The sequence below is a fragment of the Dermacentor albipictus genome, chromosome 1 (genome assembly GCF_038994185.2).
Source record: "Dermacentor albipictus isolate Rhodes 1998 colony chromosome 1, USDA_Dalb.pri_finalv2, whole genome shotgun sequence".
NCBI classification, from domain to species: Eukaryota; Metazoa; Arthropoda; class Arachnida; order Ixodida; family Ixodidae; genus Dermacentor; species Dermacentor albipictus.
The window spans coordinates 3,162,101-3,181,975 of NC_091821.1; the positions used below are offsets into that span (position 1 = coordinate 3,162,101).

Consider the following 19,875-nt stretch of genomic DNA (forward strand, 5'->3'; position numbering starts at 1 on the left):
TTAATGTCACTCATGAATTTCTGTTATCTCACCAAGTTAGTGAAGGTTACCTTCATCTTTTCCATATTTTCGCGGGCCCACTTGCATGTAGAAGCACGAACACTCATTGGTTCTCACTACCTTCTTTAAACTGCTGGACATTCAGTTCGTTACTACGAAAATGACTTAATCCGTGCACTCTTATTATGCTAAATATGAAACAGTAGAAATATACTTATCTGCAGTTTGTCGATGTCTCCTTCACTGTGTTGGTAGCGAGATCCATCGTCGGTACCACCTCCTTCTCACATCGCAGCTATATAGGATGTCTATCTTTTGCCCACAATATGTAATATTCGTGACGCTCGCAGTCACGCAGAGTGGAGGAACTCGGCGCACTCGCAGAAGCAGCACCAGACAAGTTGTTTCTTCAGCACTTCGCCGTGAACAGTAGGTGCGCGTTGCGATCTGTAAAATCACCGAAGCTATTGGCAGTCTTACCGGGTGCACGGGAAGATTGCCCACGGAGGAACAGAACTATCCAAGAAATAGTGGCCATCGTCGAGCCTGATCACTACGTCGCGCACTGCAAGCTCGTTGTACGGGTTTGTTTACACTGGGCCTCTCTGATGCTTGGCCGCCATGCTTGTCCGGTGAATGGATGTGATGCCGCCACTACAGCGTTCCCTCGTGGTATGATGCGAAGCGTAGTAAATTACAAATTAGTCTGAGACGCATTCCGTGCACATCTCGTACGCTTCAAAATGCTTCGAAACCACGTTAAAGTAACTAATAATATTGAACTAAATGCATTTGTTTTACAACTTGCTTCTGCATGTAATGCACTCGGTGGAACGACAAACAAGTGAAAGAAGGCACGACCATGCACCGATGGTATGATCACGTGAGCCCCAGTTTGTCGACCGCCCAGAAGGCAACGCCCAAGGAATGATAGCCAGCCAGAGTGAATCTAGATAAACCAATGAAACTGGAGGCTTGTCGAAAGATAGACTGTGTCTCGGTACCATTCATGCTTCCATCTTGGGGTGTCGCTAGAGCTCGTGAAGATCCCGAGTTTCGCCAAACTCGGCGCATCCTGCATAGCACCCCTGATGTCGAGTTCAAGTGGCAAACGTCGCAGGCCGACGCATTTCAAGAACTAATACGACGCATGCAGTCAACGCCGGTACTTGCACATTTCGACGAAGACGCCGATACCGAAATCCACACTGACGCCAGTAGCCTAGGCCTCGGTGCCGTCCTAGTCCAGAAGAAAGACGGACATGAACGGGTGATATTTTATGCTAGCCGGTCGCTGTCAAAAGCAGAAGGCAATTGTTCTACGACTGAAAGGGAATGCCTCGCCATCATTTGGCCTACAGCAAAATTCCGCCCTTACCTATATGGCAGGCCATTCAAAGTCGTCAGCGACCATCACGCGTTGTGTTGGCTAGCTAACTTAAAGGACCCTTCAGGATGGCTGGCGAGGTGGAGCCTCAGACTGGAAGAATATGACGTCACCATATACAAGTCCGAACGCAAGCACTCAGACGCCGACTGCCTATCACGCGCCCCCATCAATCCCCCGCCGGAAGACGATGAGGATGACGACGCCTTCCTCGGAATAATAAGCGAAGAAGACTTCACTAAGCAGCAACGAGCACACCCGGAGCTAAAACACCTCGTCGAGTATATGGACTGGCGTTGTCCCTACGGCATGTAGGCGCGGATTGGTTTTGTTCACGCTACAAAACAATCTGCTCGTGATGAAGAGCTTCTCAGCATACCGCACTAATACCTTCTTGTTGTTCCGTCAGCGCTGCGTCCGGAAGTATTTCACGCCTTAGATGACCATCTGACGGCTCGGAACTTCAGATTCTCCCGAAGGCTATCGAGGATACAGGAAAGGTATTACTGGCCACGTATGACCGCCGACCTCGCCCGTTATGTGAAGACTTGCTGAGACTGTCAGCGAAGCACTACACCTGAAACAAGGCCAGTATGACAACTACAGCCAATCGAACCTCCTTGCCGACCATTTCAGCAGATCGGAATGGATTTGTTGGGACCGTTTCCGATGTCAAGATCGGGAAATAGGTGGATCGTCGTGGCGAAGGACTACCTCACCCGCTTCGCTGAAACTAAAGTTCTGCCGAAAGGTAGCGCCGCCAAAGTTGCGAAATTCTTCACCGAGAACATCGTGCTACGACATGGCGCCCCAGAGGTCCTCATCTACGACAGAGGAACGGCCTTTACAGCGGAGCCCACCCAAGCCATTCAGCAGTACTGTCAGATAAGGCACAGGAGGACAACTGCCTACCACCCGCAGACGAATGGTCTCACGGAGCGCTTGAACAAGACCCTCGCCGACATGCTAGCAATGTACGTCGACGTCGAGCACAAGACCTGGGATGCCGTCCTGCCGTACGTACCATTCGCTTACAACACCGCGGTGCAAGAAACAACACGATCACGCCGTTTAAGCTGGTTTACGGCAGGAAGCTGACGACGACACTCTAGGCTATGCTGCCGCACATCACTGACGAAGAGAATGTTGACGTCGCTACCTATCTCAAGTGCGCCGAAAAAGCCTGACAGCTCGCCAGCCTACGGATCTAAAACCAGCAGCGAACCGACAGCCGGCACTACAACCTCCGATGACGCTTCGTCGAGTACCAGCCCGGTGACCTTGTTTGGGTTTGGGCACCTATACGCCGACGAGGACGGAGCGAGAAGCTTTTGCGTCGCTTTTTCGGTCCGTACAAGATGATCCGACGTATTGGCGCACTGGACTATGAGGTCGTGCCAGGCGGCATTTCGCTATCACAGCGGCGCCGCTCACGACCTGAATAGTCCACGTTCTGCGACTCAAGCCGTACTACCAACGTTATTCAACTTTGGGACATCGCGTAACTGACCCTTGGACTTTGTTTCTTTTCGTTGTTTTGTCACTTTTGTTTAATAAATGCGCTTTTGTGTTTCGCTCTGTTATATTTGTAGCATCGGGATGATTCTTGTTAAGAGGGGTAATGACACGTGTACTTCTTTACCTTTATCGGGCGACCACTTCTCACCACCAAACAAATGTTATCGCACAGCGTAGAACGCCCTGCATGTAAAAGAAATTTCTGGAATGTTATCGATGGTTCCATCCACTGTCTTTCCCCGCAACTTTTGTAATCTGATTGCATGTATGCGCGACACGAATAGTGTAGAACATTGTGGAAGACACGCGGTTAACAGCGGTTACTCGGGAACATTCGACGACTGATCTACAAGAGCCGACGCGCTTGACCCGCTGATCAGATTTTCCACGCTCGCCGACTGTGTTCGCCGCTATCGTGGTGCTTTAAGTGTAGCCTGTATTTGTGGGTACTGGTCCGCCCAATAAAAGCTAGTTTTGTCGGTCACAGTATTGCTACTGTGTTCTTGAGACGGTCACTTCACGTGACAGTATATATATATATATATATATATATATATATATATATATATATATATATATATATATATATATATATATATATATATGTATATTGACACAACTATACGTGATAGAACCATAATGCAACGACGCTGAAGTAGCGCGGGTTTTTAGGTGAAGCGGGGCAAACGAAGAAGACGTTGTTTTTCCTTTGGACGACTGATAAAGTGCATTTCTTGGCGGTGCTGCTACGCATACTCATCGATCCCACGTCATTACACTGGTGGAGGTGCTGGGTATTCTTCATGCTTGGAACCCCTTCGCGGAGCCGAAGATTGAGCCCGGAATCACCACCGCGCATCGAAACACCGGTCCACCGGTTCAGTCGTCGCCTGCTAGGCTTTGCGCCCGAGTCCAGTCCCTTGCAAGAAACTTCGAGAAGTCGTTTGCCTCCTACAAATGACATCGCCACCGCAGCTCCATCGCAAGTAACACTACAGAATCCTATGGTCCTGGGGAGCTTTCATGGTGATGCCTTTGAAGACGTCCAAGATTGGCTCGACCAGTTCGAGCGCATCGCCCAGTATAACCATAAGACCAGCTCGGCGGACAAACTCTCGATTGTGTATTTCTATTTGAAGGACAATGCTCGTACGTGGTACGTAAACCGGGAGAGGAGCTTTGCCACGTGGGATGACTTTCGCGCACAGCTGCTGGATACCTTTTCAAGCATCCACAGGAGGGAAAACGCGCAGCGTCTCCTTGAAATTCGCGTTCAAAAGCCCAATGAGACTGTTACTATGTTCTCGGAAGACATGGCCCGTCTTTTCCGTAGGGCAGACCCAGACATGCCAGAGGAAAGAAAGCTGCGATATCTCTTGCGAGGAGTGAAGGAGCAACTGTTGGCTGGCCTCGTGAGAAATCCACCGACAACAGTGGCCCAGCTCACTAAAGAGGCTACAGCCATTGAATGGGCCCTGCAGCAACGATACCGCCAACATGACATGAGCAATTCGGCGGCGAACACTTCCGTACTGGCTGCGTGTAACGACATGTTTCTGCGTGAAGTTGTCCGAGAGGTGGTGCGAGAAGAGCTTCGGCAGCTCGGCTTTGTGGTTGCGCCTACGGAACCAACGCCAGCGTTATCTTTTGTTGCTGATGTAGTCCGGGAGGAAGTCCGGCAAGCTTTTCAGCGCCAGACTGTGGGAACGTTCCACGGCGCCTCACTTATGCGGAGGCTGTTCGCCGTCCACTCAACGCAACTTCAACGCCGTTGACACCCATAACTACAACACCACCTACGCCACAAACAGAGCCGACATCGTCACCCTTGTCGACTCTACCGACCCCGCCGATCATGCCAGCACAAACAACGCCGTATTTTCGACATGCGCACGCCACCCCTTGGCTCCATGGAGAGTTATCGCTGAACTATCGGCGTCGGAATACCGATTTGTGGCGCACCGTCGACCGTCGACCAGTGTGCTACCATTGTGGTGAAGCTGGACACGTCTATAGAATGTGCCACAAATGGAACAACTATCTCACCGCTCAACACCCAAGCTTCCCTGCCAACTATGATTATTCTCCGTACGACGGTCGACGCGCTTACAATGACGCTCCTGTGAGCAGTCAGCCACAAAATACGACAATGCCCCGACCACGTTCTCCTTCTCCATCTCCGGCGCGCTACAATTCGCCGACTCGTCGCAGTTTTGCCGAAGTCACTAGGGGCAGATCGCCTAGCCCTCGACGGGGAAACTAGCCGCAGCGACCTCATGGGGTGAGGTTGCCAATACTCGAACTGCTCCACATCCCCCGTTATCGACGAACGACGACGTGAAGACTACAATGACGAAAAAGACGCCCAGTACAACGACGAATACGACGGATAGAAGTACGAAAGACGTAACTGACATCGTCAGCGCCGAGCTCATCGTATGCATTGACGGCCACGAAATAGCCGCTCTGCTTGACACTGGCTCCCATTTTTCAATCCTAAGCTTACAGGTCGCTGACAAACTGAGGAAGGTGGAGGCACCATGGCACGGGCCGAACATAAGAACCGCCGGAAGTCAGTTGATGACACCAGTCGGGAAATGCACGGCCCGACTCTTAATCGCCGGTTCAACCTTCGTCGTCACCTTCGTCATCCTTACTGAGTGTTGTAAAGAACTTATATTGGGCATGGATTTCCTACGGGAGTACGGCGCCGTGATTAACATCCGTGACAGAAGCGTCACATTTGCCACGAGTTCGGATAATATCACCCATGAGAAGCCACAACAACCTCGCTTACGTATTGCCGCGGACGACGTCATACTTTTGCCGCGGAGTTGCTCTCTCGTACAGGTGCGCTGTGACAGCCTGCAAAATGGGACTGGAGTAGCTGAACACATCAATGCGCTAGCACTGAATTGCGGTGTCTCCATTTGCCAGAGCACTTATCAATGCAATCGACGGAAACGCCGAACTCTTGCTGACGAATTTTAGTAAGGAGCACCGACACATCGTCACACAAGAAGAAGGAGCGCCGAACTCTTGCTGACGAATTTTAGTAAGGAGCGCCGACACATCGTCACACAAGAAGAAGGACGGTAGCCTGCGCTTCTGCGTCGACTATCGGAAGCTCAATCAGGGGACAAAGAAGGACGTTTATCCACTGCCACGTATTGATGATTCCTTGGATAGGTTGCGAAAGGCGTGCTACTTTTCCTCAATGGACTTGAAAAGCGGTTATTGGCAGATCGAAGTGGATGAGTGAGACCGTGAGAAAACAGCCTTTGTGACGTCTGACAGACTTTCTGAATTTCTGGTACTTCCTTTCGGCTCGTGTTCGGCGCCAGCAACATTTCAGCGTCTAATGGACGCTGTGCTCTCCGGACTCAAATGGCAAACATGCCTGGTGTACTTGTATGACGTGATTGTCTTTTCCGCAACGTTCCGCGAGCGATTACGAAGGCTGAAAACTGTTTTTGAAGCGACACTCTCTGCCGGTCTCACTTTAAAGCCTGAGAAGTGCCATTTTGGTTTTCATGAGCTCCAGTTCCTCGGTCACGTCGTCAATAGCCAAGGAGTCCGACCTGATCCCGATAAAATTGCCGCCGTCACTGATTTTCCGATTCCATCAGACAAAAAAGCCGTGCGACGTTTTCTGGGACTATGTGCATATTACCGGCAATTTATTGCAAATTTCTTGCGTATCGCATGGCCGTTAAAACAGCTCACCCGATAAGATATGCCTTTTACTTGGGGCGAAGACCAGCAGCGGGCATTCCACGAGCTCAGGCAACGCATGCAATCGCCTCGCGTATTAGCACACTTCGATGAGGAAGCCCCGACGATATTGCATACAGATGCTAGTAATGTAGGTCTAGGGATGGTGCTAGTACAATGGCAGGGCAACAGCGAAAAAGTGATTGCTCACGCCAGTAGGACACTATCCCGAGCCGAAGCTAACTACTCCACCACTGAAAAAGAATGCCTCGCAATGGTATGGGCAGCTCTGAAATTTCATCCGTATTTGTATGGTCGGTCTTTCGCCGTCGTTAGTGATCACCGTTCCCTCTGCTGGTTCATTATTTGAAAGATCCTTCCGGCCGGCTCGCACGCTGGAGTCTTCGACTCCAAGAGTTCGACTTTGTTGTTACATACAAGTCGGGAAAACGGCACGCAGACGCCGACTGCCTTTCTCCGTCTCCTGTTGAGCCGGCAGCACATGACGATGACGACACGATTTTTCTGGGACTCGTGGATACTGCCGATCTTTCACGCCAGCAACGGGATGACATTGAATTGCTGCCGCTTATTGATTACCTCGAAGGACGAACCAACAGCGTGCCGAGGCTCTTTGCAAGAGGGGTGGCATCATACTGCTTGCGTCGCAACGTCCTCTACAAGAAGAACTTCTCGCCTAGCGGCAGCAACTACTTGCTTGTTGTTCCATCACCGCTTCGACGTGAAATCTTACACGCCTACCACAACGAGCCGACTGCTGGGCACTTGGGCTACACTCACACATTGGCACGGATTCGGCAGAATTACTACTGGCCGAGACTTACTGCGGTCGTTAAACGTTACGTTCAGACATGTCTGGATTGCCAACGTCGTAAGCCGCCATCCGTGAAACCAGCCGGCTTACTGCACCCTGTTGACGTACCGGCCACACCATTTGCACAAGTAGGCATGGACTTTCTGGGCCCCTTCCCAACGTCTACTACGGGTAATAGGTGGATAATCGTCACCACGGATTATCTCACTAGATATGCCGAGACAAGACTCTGCAACGGGCAACGGCAGATGAAGCGGCACGATTTTTTCTGGAATCCATCGCTTTAAGGTATGGCGCTCCCGCAGTAGTCGTCACGGACAGAGGTACGGCGTTCATGGCCCAGTTTATAGATATCGTTCTATGTCTAATTGCTACCACCCACCGGAAGACAACAGCGTATCACCCTCAAACAAACGGACTGACAGAACGACTCAATAGGACATTGGCTGATACGATAAGAATGTACGTAGATGTAGAGCATAGGAACTGAGACGAGGTATTACCTTATGTCACATTCGCGTACAATACGGCTCGTCAAGCGACTACTCACAAGACGCCCTTCAGTCTCGTATGCGGCCGTGAGGTTACAACAACATTTGACGCAATGCTCCCTCATGAATTTGACGACAACGAGACGGGTGCTGAAGAGATAACACACCGAGCAGAGGCTGCTAAGCAGCTTGCGCGTCTGCGAATCCGCGAACAACAGGACTGTGACGCCAGATGCTACAATCTTCGGCACAAAGTCGTAATATGCAACATCGGCGACAAAGTGTGGGTCTGGACACCTATTCGACAGCGTGGGCTCTCTGAAAAGCTCCTACGCAAATACTTCGGGCCCTACATAGTTCTCCGACGCATCAGTGACGTGAACTACGAAGTCGTTCCAGACAGCTCGCATTGTTCAAAGCGCCGACGGCATTTACCCGAAGTCGTTCACGTGTTTCGTATGAAGCCGTACTATGAGGACTGACAAGACTGCGCAGTTCTTAACCGCTGCTTTCCAAGCCTCTATCATCGGGACGATGATCTTTTCTAAAGGGGGAGCAAATGACACAACTATATTTGGCAGAACCATAATGCAACGGGTATGCGCCTGTGGGGACGACGCTGAAGTAGCGCGGGTTTTTAGGTGAAGCGGGGAAAACGAAGAAGACGTTGTTTTTCCCTTGGACGACTGATAAAGTGCGTTTCTTGGCGGTGCTGCTACGCGTACTCGTCGATTCCACGTCGTTACAATATATATATATATATAAATATATATATATATATATATATATATATATATTATATATATATATATATATCTATATATCTTTATATATATATATATGTGTGTGTGTGTGTGTGTGTGTGTGTGTGTACTGTAGCGAGGTAGACGAGCGCGTGCATTTAACGTGTACTGGTAATTAAAGAACGTCATTTGACCAACACTCCATACATATTGACTTGGCCAGTTGTGGCATGTTGTCAAAATGTTAAAATTTCATACCGCCTATATCTTTCAACTGCAAGTGCGAACCATACTTGACAATTAATGTGTTTGGGTATGTACGCATATGAGACGGTCCATATATATACCGCGTGTTTCAGCGGACATATTCAAAGTTTTTAAAAAAAATGGCTGTGGCAGGTAGCACAATTCTAGATCCTGGGTGGTCTACTTGAAGAGGTGGACATTACTTACGAAAACTTGAAATCCATAATAAATAATTAACAAAACTTCACTAATCAAGCGTTTAGCTACTTACCTTGTGGCACATATTTCAGTGTACAAGTTTTACCCAGGGGGCTCTCAATGCGGATGCTGAACTGATGTTTGTTATTTGTAGAAGCTATCTAGTGTAATCAACGGTCCTTCTTACAATATATCCGCCGTGATGGTGTAGTGATTTTCGCGATGCGCTGCGTTTCCTGAGGGCGCGGGATCAGTTCCGGGCCACAGCGGCTGCATTTAGATGGGGGCGAAATCCGAAAATGACAGTGCATTCGGCGCACGTTAAGAACCCCAGCTCCTCAAAACTTTTCCGGAGTCCCCCACTATGGTGTGCCTCATAATCATATCGTGATTGCGGCATTTAAAACCTCAGCTGCCATTTTCATATGGCAATAGCGTCATTTTTATATTAGATTGCTGAGAACATTGAGCTGTGTTGGCTCCAATCAAAAGATGGTCCTTTACTTCAAGCGCTGTAGAAGACTGGCTGGCGTGACTGCGATAGAGACTGTCTGCCGTGTTTTCTCATACCTCAAAATACGTGCTTGAATGCATGTGAGTGGCCTACATTTGGGGTAGGAAAGAGGGCCGAGTGAAAAGTAGCGTGATCAGAAATTCTAGAACACGGCATTTCCACATCAATCAGAGGCCGGGAATTCAATAACTGAACGTTCAGCAGCTACGTGGTTGTTTGAATAAATAAATATGCTAAATGCCACAATTACAGCGTGTACTAAGAAGTTGCACAAGAATGGCATATATTGCCTACTCCTTTGCTCTTGTGCTGGTTGTATGCTTACGTTCCAAGGTGTTGACATATAATAAAAGTCCTGTAAAGACAAGCATTCCTGTTCATAAAAGATCAAACGCATTTTGAAGTTTCAGCTGCACTTGTGATAACAGTAGCAGTATTGTATTAAAATTGCAACACCATCATATATTATAAGGTAGTTGCACCAGAGCTTTTCGCATTCCTGATCTATGTTTAATATAAAATTAGCGCAAACAAGCCCGTCATTTTCGTATTGTGGCGTCATAATTTTGGGTGATGGTCGAACATGTAACAGAAGCTTTTTAAGCTAATATCCATAAAGCAATTGTCTCACATTTGTTTAAATGGTCTAATAGTTCCTCATTGTTTCACGCTACAACATAACTAAAACAAGTATTTTTTTGTTCTTTTGTGCCTAACAGAGAATAAACGAGCACATTCGTCACCTCACAGTCACCAAGATTCTGCGCTAGCTAGCCACGATACAGTCACGTTTACAGAAATGTGTGCGAATATTCTTAAATGAGGCTCATTGAGTGTAGGGACGATTGCGCAGAGGCTCCTGGAGGACGTACAGGCCAGTGTCGACCGATCGGGCTTGCCGTCACTGAGTGCCTGGAGGGACTTTGTGGGCAGTGTGCTCGTCGAGTGCCCCATGCAGTACTTTGTCGAGGCGCTTGCCCAGTCATCAACCGCCTCCGTGTACGTCTTCGAATTTGCCCACCGGAAGCTTGGCCACCGTGTCCAGGTGCGCGTGTGCCCGCAGACTCGCTATTCACGCAACAAGTCTCGCAAATGAACGCGGTAGAGCTACTGGTTTTACTCCGGCCTTAGTTGTGCCCTTCCCGTGTCAGTTTGTACTGTGAGGTTGAAGTATACGAGAGGACAGATGAACATTTGGGCGCTACTCTAAGTCGGTCTAGTCAAGCTGCGATAATCAAGGTCAGTATTTGCGACTGCAGAAATTCATATTTTACCGAGCAGCAAGTGCAGGAAGCTCAGTAGGCAGGTCCAACCAGATGATCCGCCCATGTACAGAAACCGCGTGCGGCGGTAGAACAATAGAGCCGCCAGCTAAAAAACTGCGCACGGCCAAGCAATGTTGCAGCGTTCCGCAGTGTTCGTCAGCCAAGTGCACAGAGAAGTCTGTTTCGTTTCACAAATTTCCTCCTGCAAGAATAGATCGATGCCGCAGAGCCACGTAGATTGCGAATAGGCTCTTCGGCAAAGATGTGACGATAACAATGTTTGCTGCTCCAGGCATTTTGATCGGGAAGGCTTCGTTTTTCGAGGTGAGAATCGGTTTCTTCTGATAGTGTGAAGAGAACCCGAACGGGTTGCTTGTCGAGCGTTTGACGTAAAGTAGTGTGAAAAGCTTGGGGAATTTAGAGTTTAGATTGGGGGTCCGTGTGCGCGCACACTACAGCCATAGAGCGTGTGGGTGTCACAGCGCGTAGGTTACAGTGATAGCCTGCATGTACTATAGTGCGCGACGCAAATGTCGCTACGGCACTCAATATTTATGTTGGACGGTGCTTTTATATCGTATACATGCGCTGCAACGCGCCATCGCGCATGGTACTTCAGTGAACATTGGAGTTGCCGGTGCTCTTAAGATCGTTAAATCGTTTTGCCTAAACACGACATGTAGGCGCCGGCAATAAAAATAACTCTTGGGTAGCATAGCGGTACGCTTTCCCTGAGTCCTATATCCACTGTGAATGAGCGAATAATTCAATCTAAATTAGTAGGCGCTCACTGAAAATTATTTTCATGCATGTACTCTCGCTGCAGACATGTGTCCCGTGTGGGTGCATTCTTTTTTTTTTCTCTCGATTTTCTTTCTCTGCTGTAAGGCATCCCCCCCACGAAAAAAGATGTTTTCCAGATGGTTGAAGCCTGCCGAGTCTTCGGACGTGGCAGGTTCTGTGGCTGACAGGGTCCCGGAAGTGGAAATAGCAAGATATGCGTGTGTGTGAGGGGTGGGGGTGGCCGCCGTCACTGCTTGCAGTGGTCTGAGGTCTGAAGGCGAACCTGCGTCACCTGTTGGATTACTTCCTCGCGAACAGTCTCAGGCTTCTAAAGGCTGACAAGGAAGATAACTTTATGGTTGTCCCTGAAGGTATCTGTCATGGTACGGCATTATTCGAGTAAGCGAAGTACCGATCAATGGGCGCCAAAACGTCTTGGGAATAGGAACCGGCGAGAAAGATAGGTACTGCCTGTCATTCGGGCTAGCGGCCGAAAGAAAGTCGAAGGCAGGTTTACAGATTATTATTATTATTATCTTTTGCTGTTGGCGCGACCTTGACGCCCCGACAGCTTTTTGTAGGAACCCCTGTGTATTCTCTGCCCCACGCGTGCATTTAGAAGCTTGCAAAGACGGCAGGGGTGCGAATACCACGAAATGTGCGGTGTTTATGTGCAATCTCGTGTCGGCGAATTGCTAACAGTGTATGAGTGTCAGCGGGTTTGGCGCCGTATGGCGGGCTGCCGTTGTTTCTTCTCTGTTTGTGAACAGAAAACAGAGGCCCTCCACGGACTCTAGAGTGTGTGTGTGTGTCTGTGTGTGCGTCTGCGCGTGGCTAGGTGGTGCAATGCAAGTGCGCCAACTCTAACAGTTTGGGGGATACGCCCGTTTCCTTGCCCCTAATCAAAAGGAGCGCGGCCAAGGTCTTCGCAGTAGCCGAAACACAATTGGGTGAACTTGATTGGATCGTCACCAACATCTGCCGTTCTCCAACACAGGGAAAAAGGAAAGTAGAAATTATTTAAACGCAGGTTTTAGACCATGCTAAGCAGTATAGAAGCAGAACCTATGATCTGAGAGGCGTCGAGAGGCTAGTGTCGTCCAGTATAACCAGCGCCTACTAGCAGAGCCTGAGCTCTGAGTGACTAGTGAACGTAAGAGACGACCAACCAACATGTGCAACGAAGTTCGTGGTAGTTCCCCTTAAGTTAGCTCAACCTGGTCAATGGGAAGTGGTCAGATCTAGACTGCCGGGAAAGCCAGCCCAGCAATCGCATCCTGCACAACGAGTTCGGCTCGCCAGCGTTCTTCAGGAAAGGTCTGCCGTCGACTCCACGCTTTATGCACTTGCTGCAGCTGCCCAATCATACCTATGCCATAATTTGTTCTCTTTCGAACTCTGTTTAATGGACAAAAGTGAAGTGTATTCTTGTGTAGTGTTTGCTTATTGTCCACTGTTAATTGCTCGTATTTCTCTTGTCGCGGTCGTTGATATATGTTAATACGTGTGTGTTAATGTTCGTGTGTCCTTTTTTATTTTTGTATCGCTTTCAGTCAATAAGTTTTTTTCCTTTCTTCTGACTCTGACCTCTTCACAATGTTCGCTAGAGTACGGAATGACCAACCGGCTTGTACACCCCTTCGACAACTTCGTGCCGATGGCGAACGGGTGACAAGCCGGGACAGTATCTTCTCGGAAAAAGCAGGGCTGGCTGCAAAACGAAACCTTGAGGTTGTGAGGGAACGCCCTGGTGACGTGCAGAGTGGTATCACCTTGTTGTAGGAGGTGAAGTTTGACAAGTCGTACGCGGCTGTGGGGAAGGCAGAGAACTCTGTGCTTTGGATGCTCTTCACTGTGAAGAGGCACAACATGGGTGAGCTCTTCGGCCTCATTATGTCTGACCGTGGGACGTGGCAGGGCTTAGTCTAGGGATTTCTCCAGAAGCACCTTTTGGACTTGTATATTGAGCATCCTTTTTATGTTAAGAAGTCTGGTGATTTGGTGCAGTTCCTTGCAACAGAAATGCCCGACCTATGTGGGGGTTCAGCATTGGCATTGAAGAATTGTTCTACTTCTCACTACACGAAGGTTTATGACGTGCGTAAGCGACTGTATTCAGGATGACAACGATCACCAAAAGTTTGTTAAAAGTAGTGGCATCTCAGTGGGTGCTTCTTTTGGAGCTATTGGTGGGCTACTTATCATCCACTGCTATTGAACGGAGGGGTGCCGTTAACACACACAAATTAGGTGTTTGTATAGGTTTTAAGAGTGGCATCGATTCTTAGTGACATTTTTGAGCAGGGTGGATCGCCTGTTTGAGCCCGTTTTGGAGGGTGTAGCGGTAAAAACATTTAGGTATGTCGATGATTTCCTTGTACTGGTGGACGCAAGTGGGTGTCTCACAGCGGCAAGCGATGTACTTAGGCTTTTCAATGAGAAGGTATTGGCAGTCAATTTCACGTGTGAATTGCCGGAAAATGGAGTATTGCAATTTTTGGGCCTGGGTATCCGGTTTGGGGGACCGCACACTTGCTGGATGTATCCTTCCCGGTCTGTTAACACAGTTCTTGATTTTCACTCAGGGCACTATAATGTTGTCAAAAATGCTTTTGATTGCTCCTGTTTGACTGTGTCGTTGAAGAAATCCTGCCCGCTTACGGGGGGGGGGGGCACCAGGATTTATTGACTGGAAGGGCACCCAAACCCCAGTCATGCGTTTTGTTTTGACTATATTTAACTGGGCATAATGCCTTCTGAACGCACCATTGCGCATAAGGTATTCCGGCATCGCAATAAAACAGAAATTAATATTTAGCATATATACACAGCAGTGCTACTGCAAAACAATGAAAATTTATTTATAGCATGGTAAAGCATATACATAAAAAACTGCATCAAATAAAGAAACTGACACTAAGCAGCAACAATTTAACATCAACTAACTAGACTGCAATATTGCTCCAAAAGAGTATATTTCTCAAAGGGAAAGAGAACTAATGCCTCTAAGCAATGTGCACATAAATTCCAACTTCGGCAAAGAAGCGCTAGATTACAAGAAAAAAAAACACACCCTGTGGCGCCGATTGTTGATTGTAAACTTTCGAAATGGGAACATAAATAAGAAACAAGGATATGGGAAAAGAATAGGAAAACAAGTAAAAGAGAGGAGAGAACTGCAAAAATAGAGCACGCAACAGTCATTTCAGCCAGTGTCATATTTGGTCATGCTGTACAGCATGTTTCACAAACGCAAATAACAGCTCTCCGACTATTCACTGTTCACTACATAAGCTAGGCCACCGACGTGGCCTCGGACAGCACCTTATATGGAGTGTCTTTCAACATGATGCTTAGGAGAAAGGAGGGATGTTTCGTCACAACCACAGCTGCCATCGCCTTCGCTTTGACAGTACAAGAGAAAACACAGCCGGTATTTATTCGATGGTCAAGGGGGTGTTCTGACACTGATATAGCTATCAGTCCTACGCCCTTGCCGCACAATTTTTCCACAAAAATTCCACAGAGATACGAGAGGCTGCGATTAGACCGACATACTAGTGCAAACGCATACGTCGATTACTGTGCGCAGCATCAAACACATCGACAACACGTTCACGATCTATCTTTTTGGCAAGAGATCGCTCGATCGCAAGCACAGCTGGGTCACTCAGATGGTTATTCATCTTGCTGCGAAGATAAGTCTTCAATCTCCGAAGGCATGAAAACGTACGCTTGCAAGATGATGACAATGCCGGTATCGTCACGGCGATAACACTTAGCTTGCACAGTTCGTGGAAGCCTAGTTTATATTTGCTCAAGACAGTCACCAATTGCAGCAGTCTCTATCTTGCACTTCCTTTTGGCTTCGATGCGCTGACGAAGTTTCGCTACCAGCTTGCACTCAACTTCAACGCTTTTGATGTTGCATGCATAGTGCTCGGTGAAAGGCTCGAGTAAGGAGATGTCCATAAAATTCTCACTCCGGGGGTGGCTGGTGCTGACTCCGCAGAGTACATCATAATTATTCGTGAACCGCCTGGTCACCTACGCAATCAGCTGGTTCAAAACGGGTAGAAAAACTTTCAATCATTCCTTTGAATCTGGAAATTCTTCTTCAACGGGCGATCCTTCGCTCAAACTATACTGTTCTAAATGACGCGCAAGGCACGTCATTATTTGGTTTTCTCTTTAGTACACCGCGTTCTCCTCACAAATACTGCAGGTTTGTGTTTTGACAGTGTCAAATGCGCTCCGTGAATTTCTAATTTCGGAGAACTCCTCAATGACTGTGCGTGCCGCGAGGCATCCCTGACCCAATATTGCAGTCTCTACATTGCAAAAGGTCTGAAAGAACCCTAAGGCTGCTGTGTAGCTTGATAAATAGTCTTAAATAGAAAAGAAACGAGAAGTTCACTTGTTCAAGGTAACCCCTAACTTCCGTTGCCCGCCTGCTGTTTGTAACGATGACTTCGGCGAGACATACACGGATAGCAGGAGAGCGTTTCATTCCCGCTCTGGAAGCTGCTATCTGGCAGGCCTCTCGTGCAACGCTGAGACGCTGCACCTCTATAAAAACAACCTTTTCTGCACATCGACGTAAAGAGAGTGAATTGCAGATCCATTCAGGAAAACATAGATCCATTCTAAAAGAGAGTAAAAATCCCTCACTGGTCTTATCGCCATTTTTTCGTGCATTTATCATTGTATGAACTGCATGAACCACTGCATGAACTTTTTTCATGCAGAGAGTTCATGCAGTTAGTAGGTGCTGGTTCATGCAGTGGACATACACTGCCTGCGGCACTGAACAATGCAGTTGTTCTCTCGTGGACTACGGAGCTCACCATCCCGAGAACTACTCTCAACTGCATCGCTCAGTTCGCACTTCACTTCTGCACGCAGATCTGACCTGACATGGGTGCCCGCGTCTGTCGCGTCAACAGTACCCTTTTCTTCGCTAGCAACCTCGCTAACATTACCAGCGACGCACACGCTCGGTAACTGTGCCAATTTGTTCGCAGCTGGCCTAGCTGTCTCTACAGTCATCTGTTGGCACAGCACCTCGTCGCTCTCCTTGCGGCCTTTATCGGCTTCTGTTGCCACTAAGGCATCGTTAGCAGCTAGCGTTTTCCCTTTTCCGATGAATCTGCAGCCAATCTCAAAGGCACTACTCTTTTCGTCGGCTTCTGGCGAAAATCTGCTGAAGCTTCCTCATGCTTTCGCTCTGTACTACCTACAGAATTCTCAGACAGCCGTTGTCTCTGTGCCAATAACTGATCACAATATTGCATCTCTTTGATCAGTGCTGCCTTCTCTCTCTCATACTTTTGCTCACGCTCAAGCTTATGTTCCTGATACTCACGTTTGCGTTCATTCTCACGTTCGTTACGCTCACACCTAAGAGTAAGTTCTTGAAGCTCCTGCTTCCGTTCATTCTCGCGTTCTTCATGCTTACTCTTACTCTTAAGTTCGCGACGCTCTCGCACACGTACACGACGCTCACGCTCCCGTGGCTCCTGTATCACCTCCCAAGCAAGCTCAATGGTTTTATCATCATTGCCACTATCATTATTCGCCTTTATGATAGCTGGCGTTTTCATCCGTTCGTCCACCTCAACTCCCAAATCGTCTCACACCAACAACAAGTCTAACCTCGTCAACCTTCTAAGATCCATGGCAGCTGCCCCGACAGGTGGTTAAAAAACTGTTTTCCTTAATTAATTTGTGCAAACACACAATGCATCAAACTCCCGATTTCCAGAACTATCAAAATGAACACACAACATTTGAGTCTGGCGAATCATAAGGAAAAAAACCGCGCGCTCACTTACGGTTGCAGCACTCTGCCATCCGGCTCATTTGTCCGCTGTTCCCGGTTCCTCCGGACTCCCTGGGTCGAAGGCTCGCTCCTTCTTCGCTACTCCCAGTTTCTTCGGACCTCTTTCGACGAAGGCTCTCTCTTCTTCGCTCTTCCCGGTTCCTTAGGATCTCTCTCGACGAAGGTTCATTCGTAGCGCTGCCACCAGCTGATGCATTCAGAGGCGATCTGACCGCTGCCAACCAGATGTAGGGGTTGGGGGACGGGACTTCGGGATGAAAACCCAAAACTTGGGAGTATTTATTTTACATTATGTACACGGAGGTGAGACGTCATTTAACAGTAATAATAATATTTGGGGTTTTACGTGCCAAAACCACTTTCTGATTATGAGGCACGCCGTAGTGGAGGACTCCGGAAATTTCGACCACCTGGGGTTCTTTAACGTGCACCTAAATCTAAGCACACGGGTGTTTTCGCATTTCGCCCCCATCGAAATGCGGCCGCCGTGGCCGGGATTCGATCCCGCGACCTCGTGCTCAGCAGCCCAACACCATAGCCACTGAGCAACCACGGCGGGTCATTTAACAGTAGTAGAGTCATTACGAGCCGGCAGCAACTCGGACGCTGCGGCCCGCGGCAAGAAGTTCGAGAGAGATGAATCAGGGAATCAGGGAATAGCTCTGGTCTCTCTGGAATGCTTCTTATAAATCCTTCGAGCACTGGAAGTCACGTCATGTTTGACCAATGGGAGAGTCCGCTCCGATGACGCCACTTTCAGCCAATGGTAGGCGCCCGTGCGATGGTGTCATACCCGGCGAAGAGAGTCGGCGCCTGGTCCTCCTCTGTTGATCACTTGATCCCCCTGCGCTCTTGCCTCGCAGAATTGCAATACACTTCTAAGGTGGAGAAGGAGGGGGCGGGGCGCTCATGCTCCAATGCACAAGGGCCCACCTGCTGCCGGTGGCTCGGCTCTGCTGTGGTGGCAAATGCCTTCTTCAAAGGCGAAGGGGGACGATTGGGCTCTATTGTCCGACGCCCCCTTCTAATCCCGGCGGCGCACGACCTGGGGGCCGCAAACTTGTTTGCACTTGTCTGGTGCTCCTCTGGAATGTGCTTTCCTGCTTCTGCATTCCTCAATTAGCTGTGCTGCGATTCGATGTGGTCTGGGGAACTTGAAGTAGCCTCAGGAAACGGCGCCATATCTAACAGTATGTAGTAACCTTGCGGGTAACCGCCAGATGCTTGCATCGGCGGTTACGCAAATTTGACGTCAGGAGACTGGAATAAAAAGCTATTGGAATAGTTTTACGTTATAGACCCCAGCCTTCAGTTTAATGTGAACAATAGCACAAGTACCAGCAATATGTGCCTGATAAGGGCCTAATTTTGTATCCTCGTTTTCATCCTGCCAACAGTCTTAAGAAAATAATGTGCATTAAATTGACTTGGGCTTGCAAACTATGTCAATTAAATGTTTTCTGGTCCACTTTCATCGCTCTGTAAGCTTACCGCTACCTGTCATTCGTAGGTGTAGTGTGGTGGACGCTATAACTGGCTATCTCACTGGTCCTTATTTTGCACAGGCCATGGGTCCACTCACTAACTGGACCGTTTTCAGCTGCGCTGCCAGACTATGCAAAAAGGTGACTCGCCTCTTGTCATTCTTTACAATGTTCATGGCCACCAGTGCCTTACCTGTCAGAAGTCAGCTGCTATCACAATATAAAACGTGCCTATTGGCTGTCATGAGTTCATACTAAAGAGAAAGTTTCCCAGTTTGTGTCAGCATTAGTTACGTGATCGAAGCCAGCCAATGAGGACGAACTGCTCTAAAATTTTCAAGTGACTCTGCTGGCAGTGTCTGCTCCCTATATTATGTTGGCCACACTGTTTCGTCAATGTGCTGCGTTTTACTACCCAGACCGATAAGAAAATGTCAAGCCATAAATTTTAGGCCCATACACGAGGTCACTTCTTTATTTTATTATATTCTGGAAATGGCACCCATGTCTAGCTTAGATTAGCAACATCAGCTTAACTTGTGCACGGAGTTGAGTTGCAGCATGTGAGAAAAAAATCACTGCCTAGCTAATATGAATTGGACTGGTACGAAAATGTTATTTGTCTTTATGTCTTGTTCTATAAGTTGTGATTTCATTATATGCACACAGTAACACGTAAACACAAATGTATGCGTACCTTGCATTCACGTTCATGTGTGTGTCAATAATACAGCACAGCTCCTAATATCAAGGCATGTTGCACCAACTATACCCCATTGAAATATCTTGAATGGTATTCAGCTGACTTTATTTCAGTTTCATCACATGATGCAGTTACAACATTTCGTACCTCTA

General features: G+C 48.3%; 1 protein-coding gene across 5 annotated transcripts in view; it reads left to right on the plus strand.

Annotated features, from left to right (window-relative positions):
- Nucleotides 1-19,875, plus strand: part of LOC139054626 (acetylcholinesterase-1-like) — a 1,099,423-nt gene that overhangs the window by 979,213 nt on the left and 100,335 nt on the right. For all 5 annotated transcript variants that reach the window (XM_070531932.1, XM_070531935.1, XM_070531939.1 and 2 more), the window contains one exon: nt 10,500-10,691. In XM_070531932.1, the coding sequence (XP_070388033.1) occupies nt 10,500-10,691 (192 nt within the window). The remainder of the gene's footprint in view (nt 1-10,499; nt 10,692-19,875) is intronic.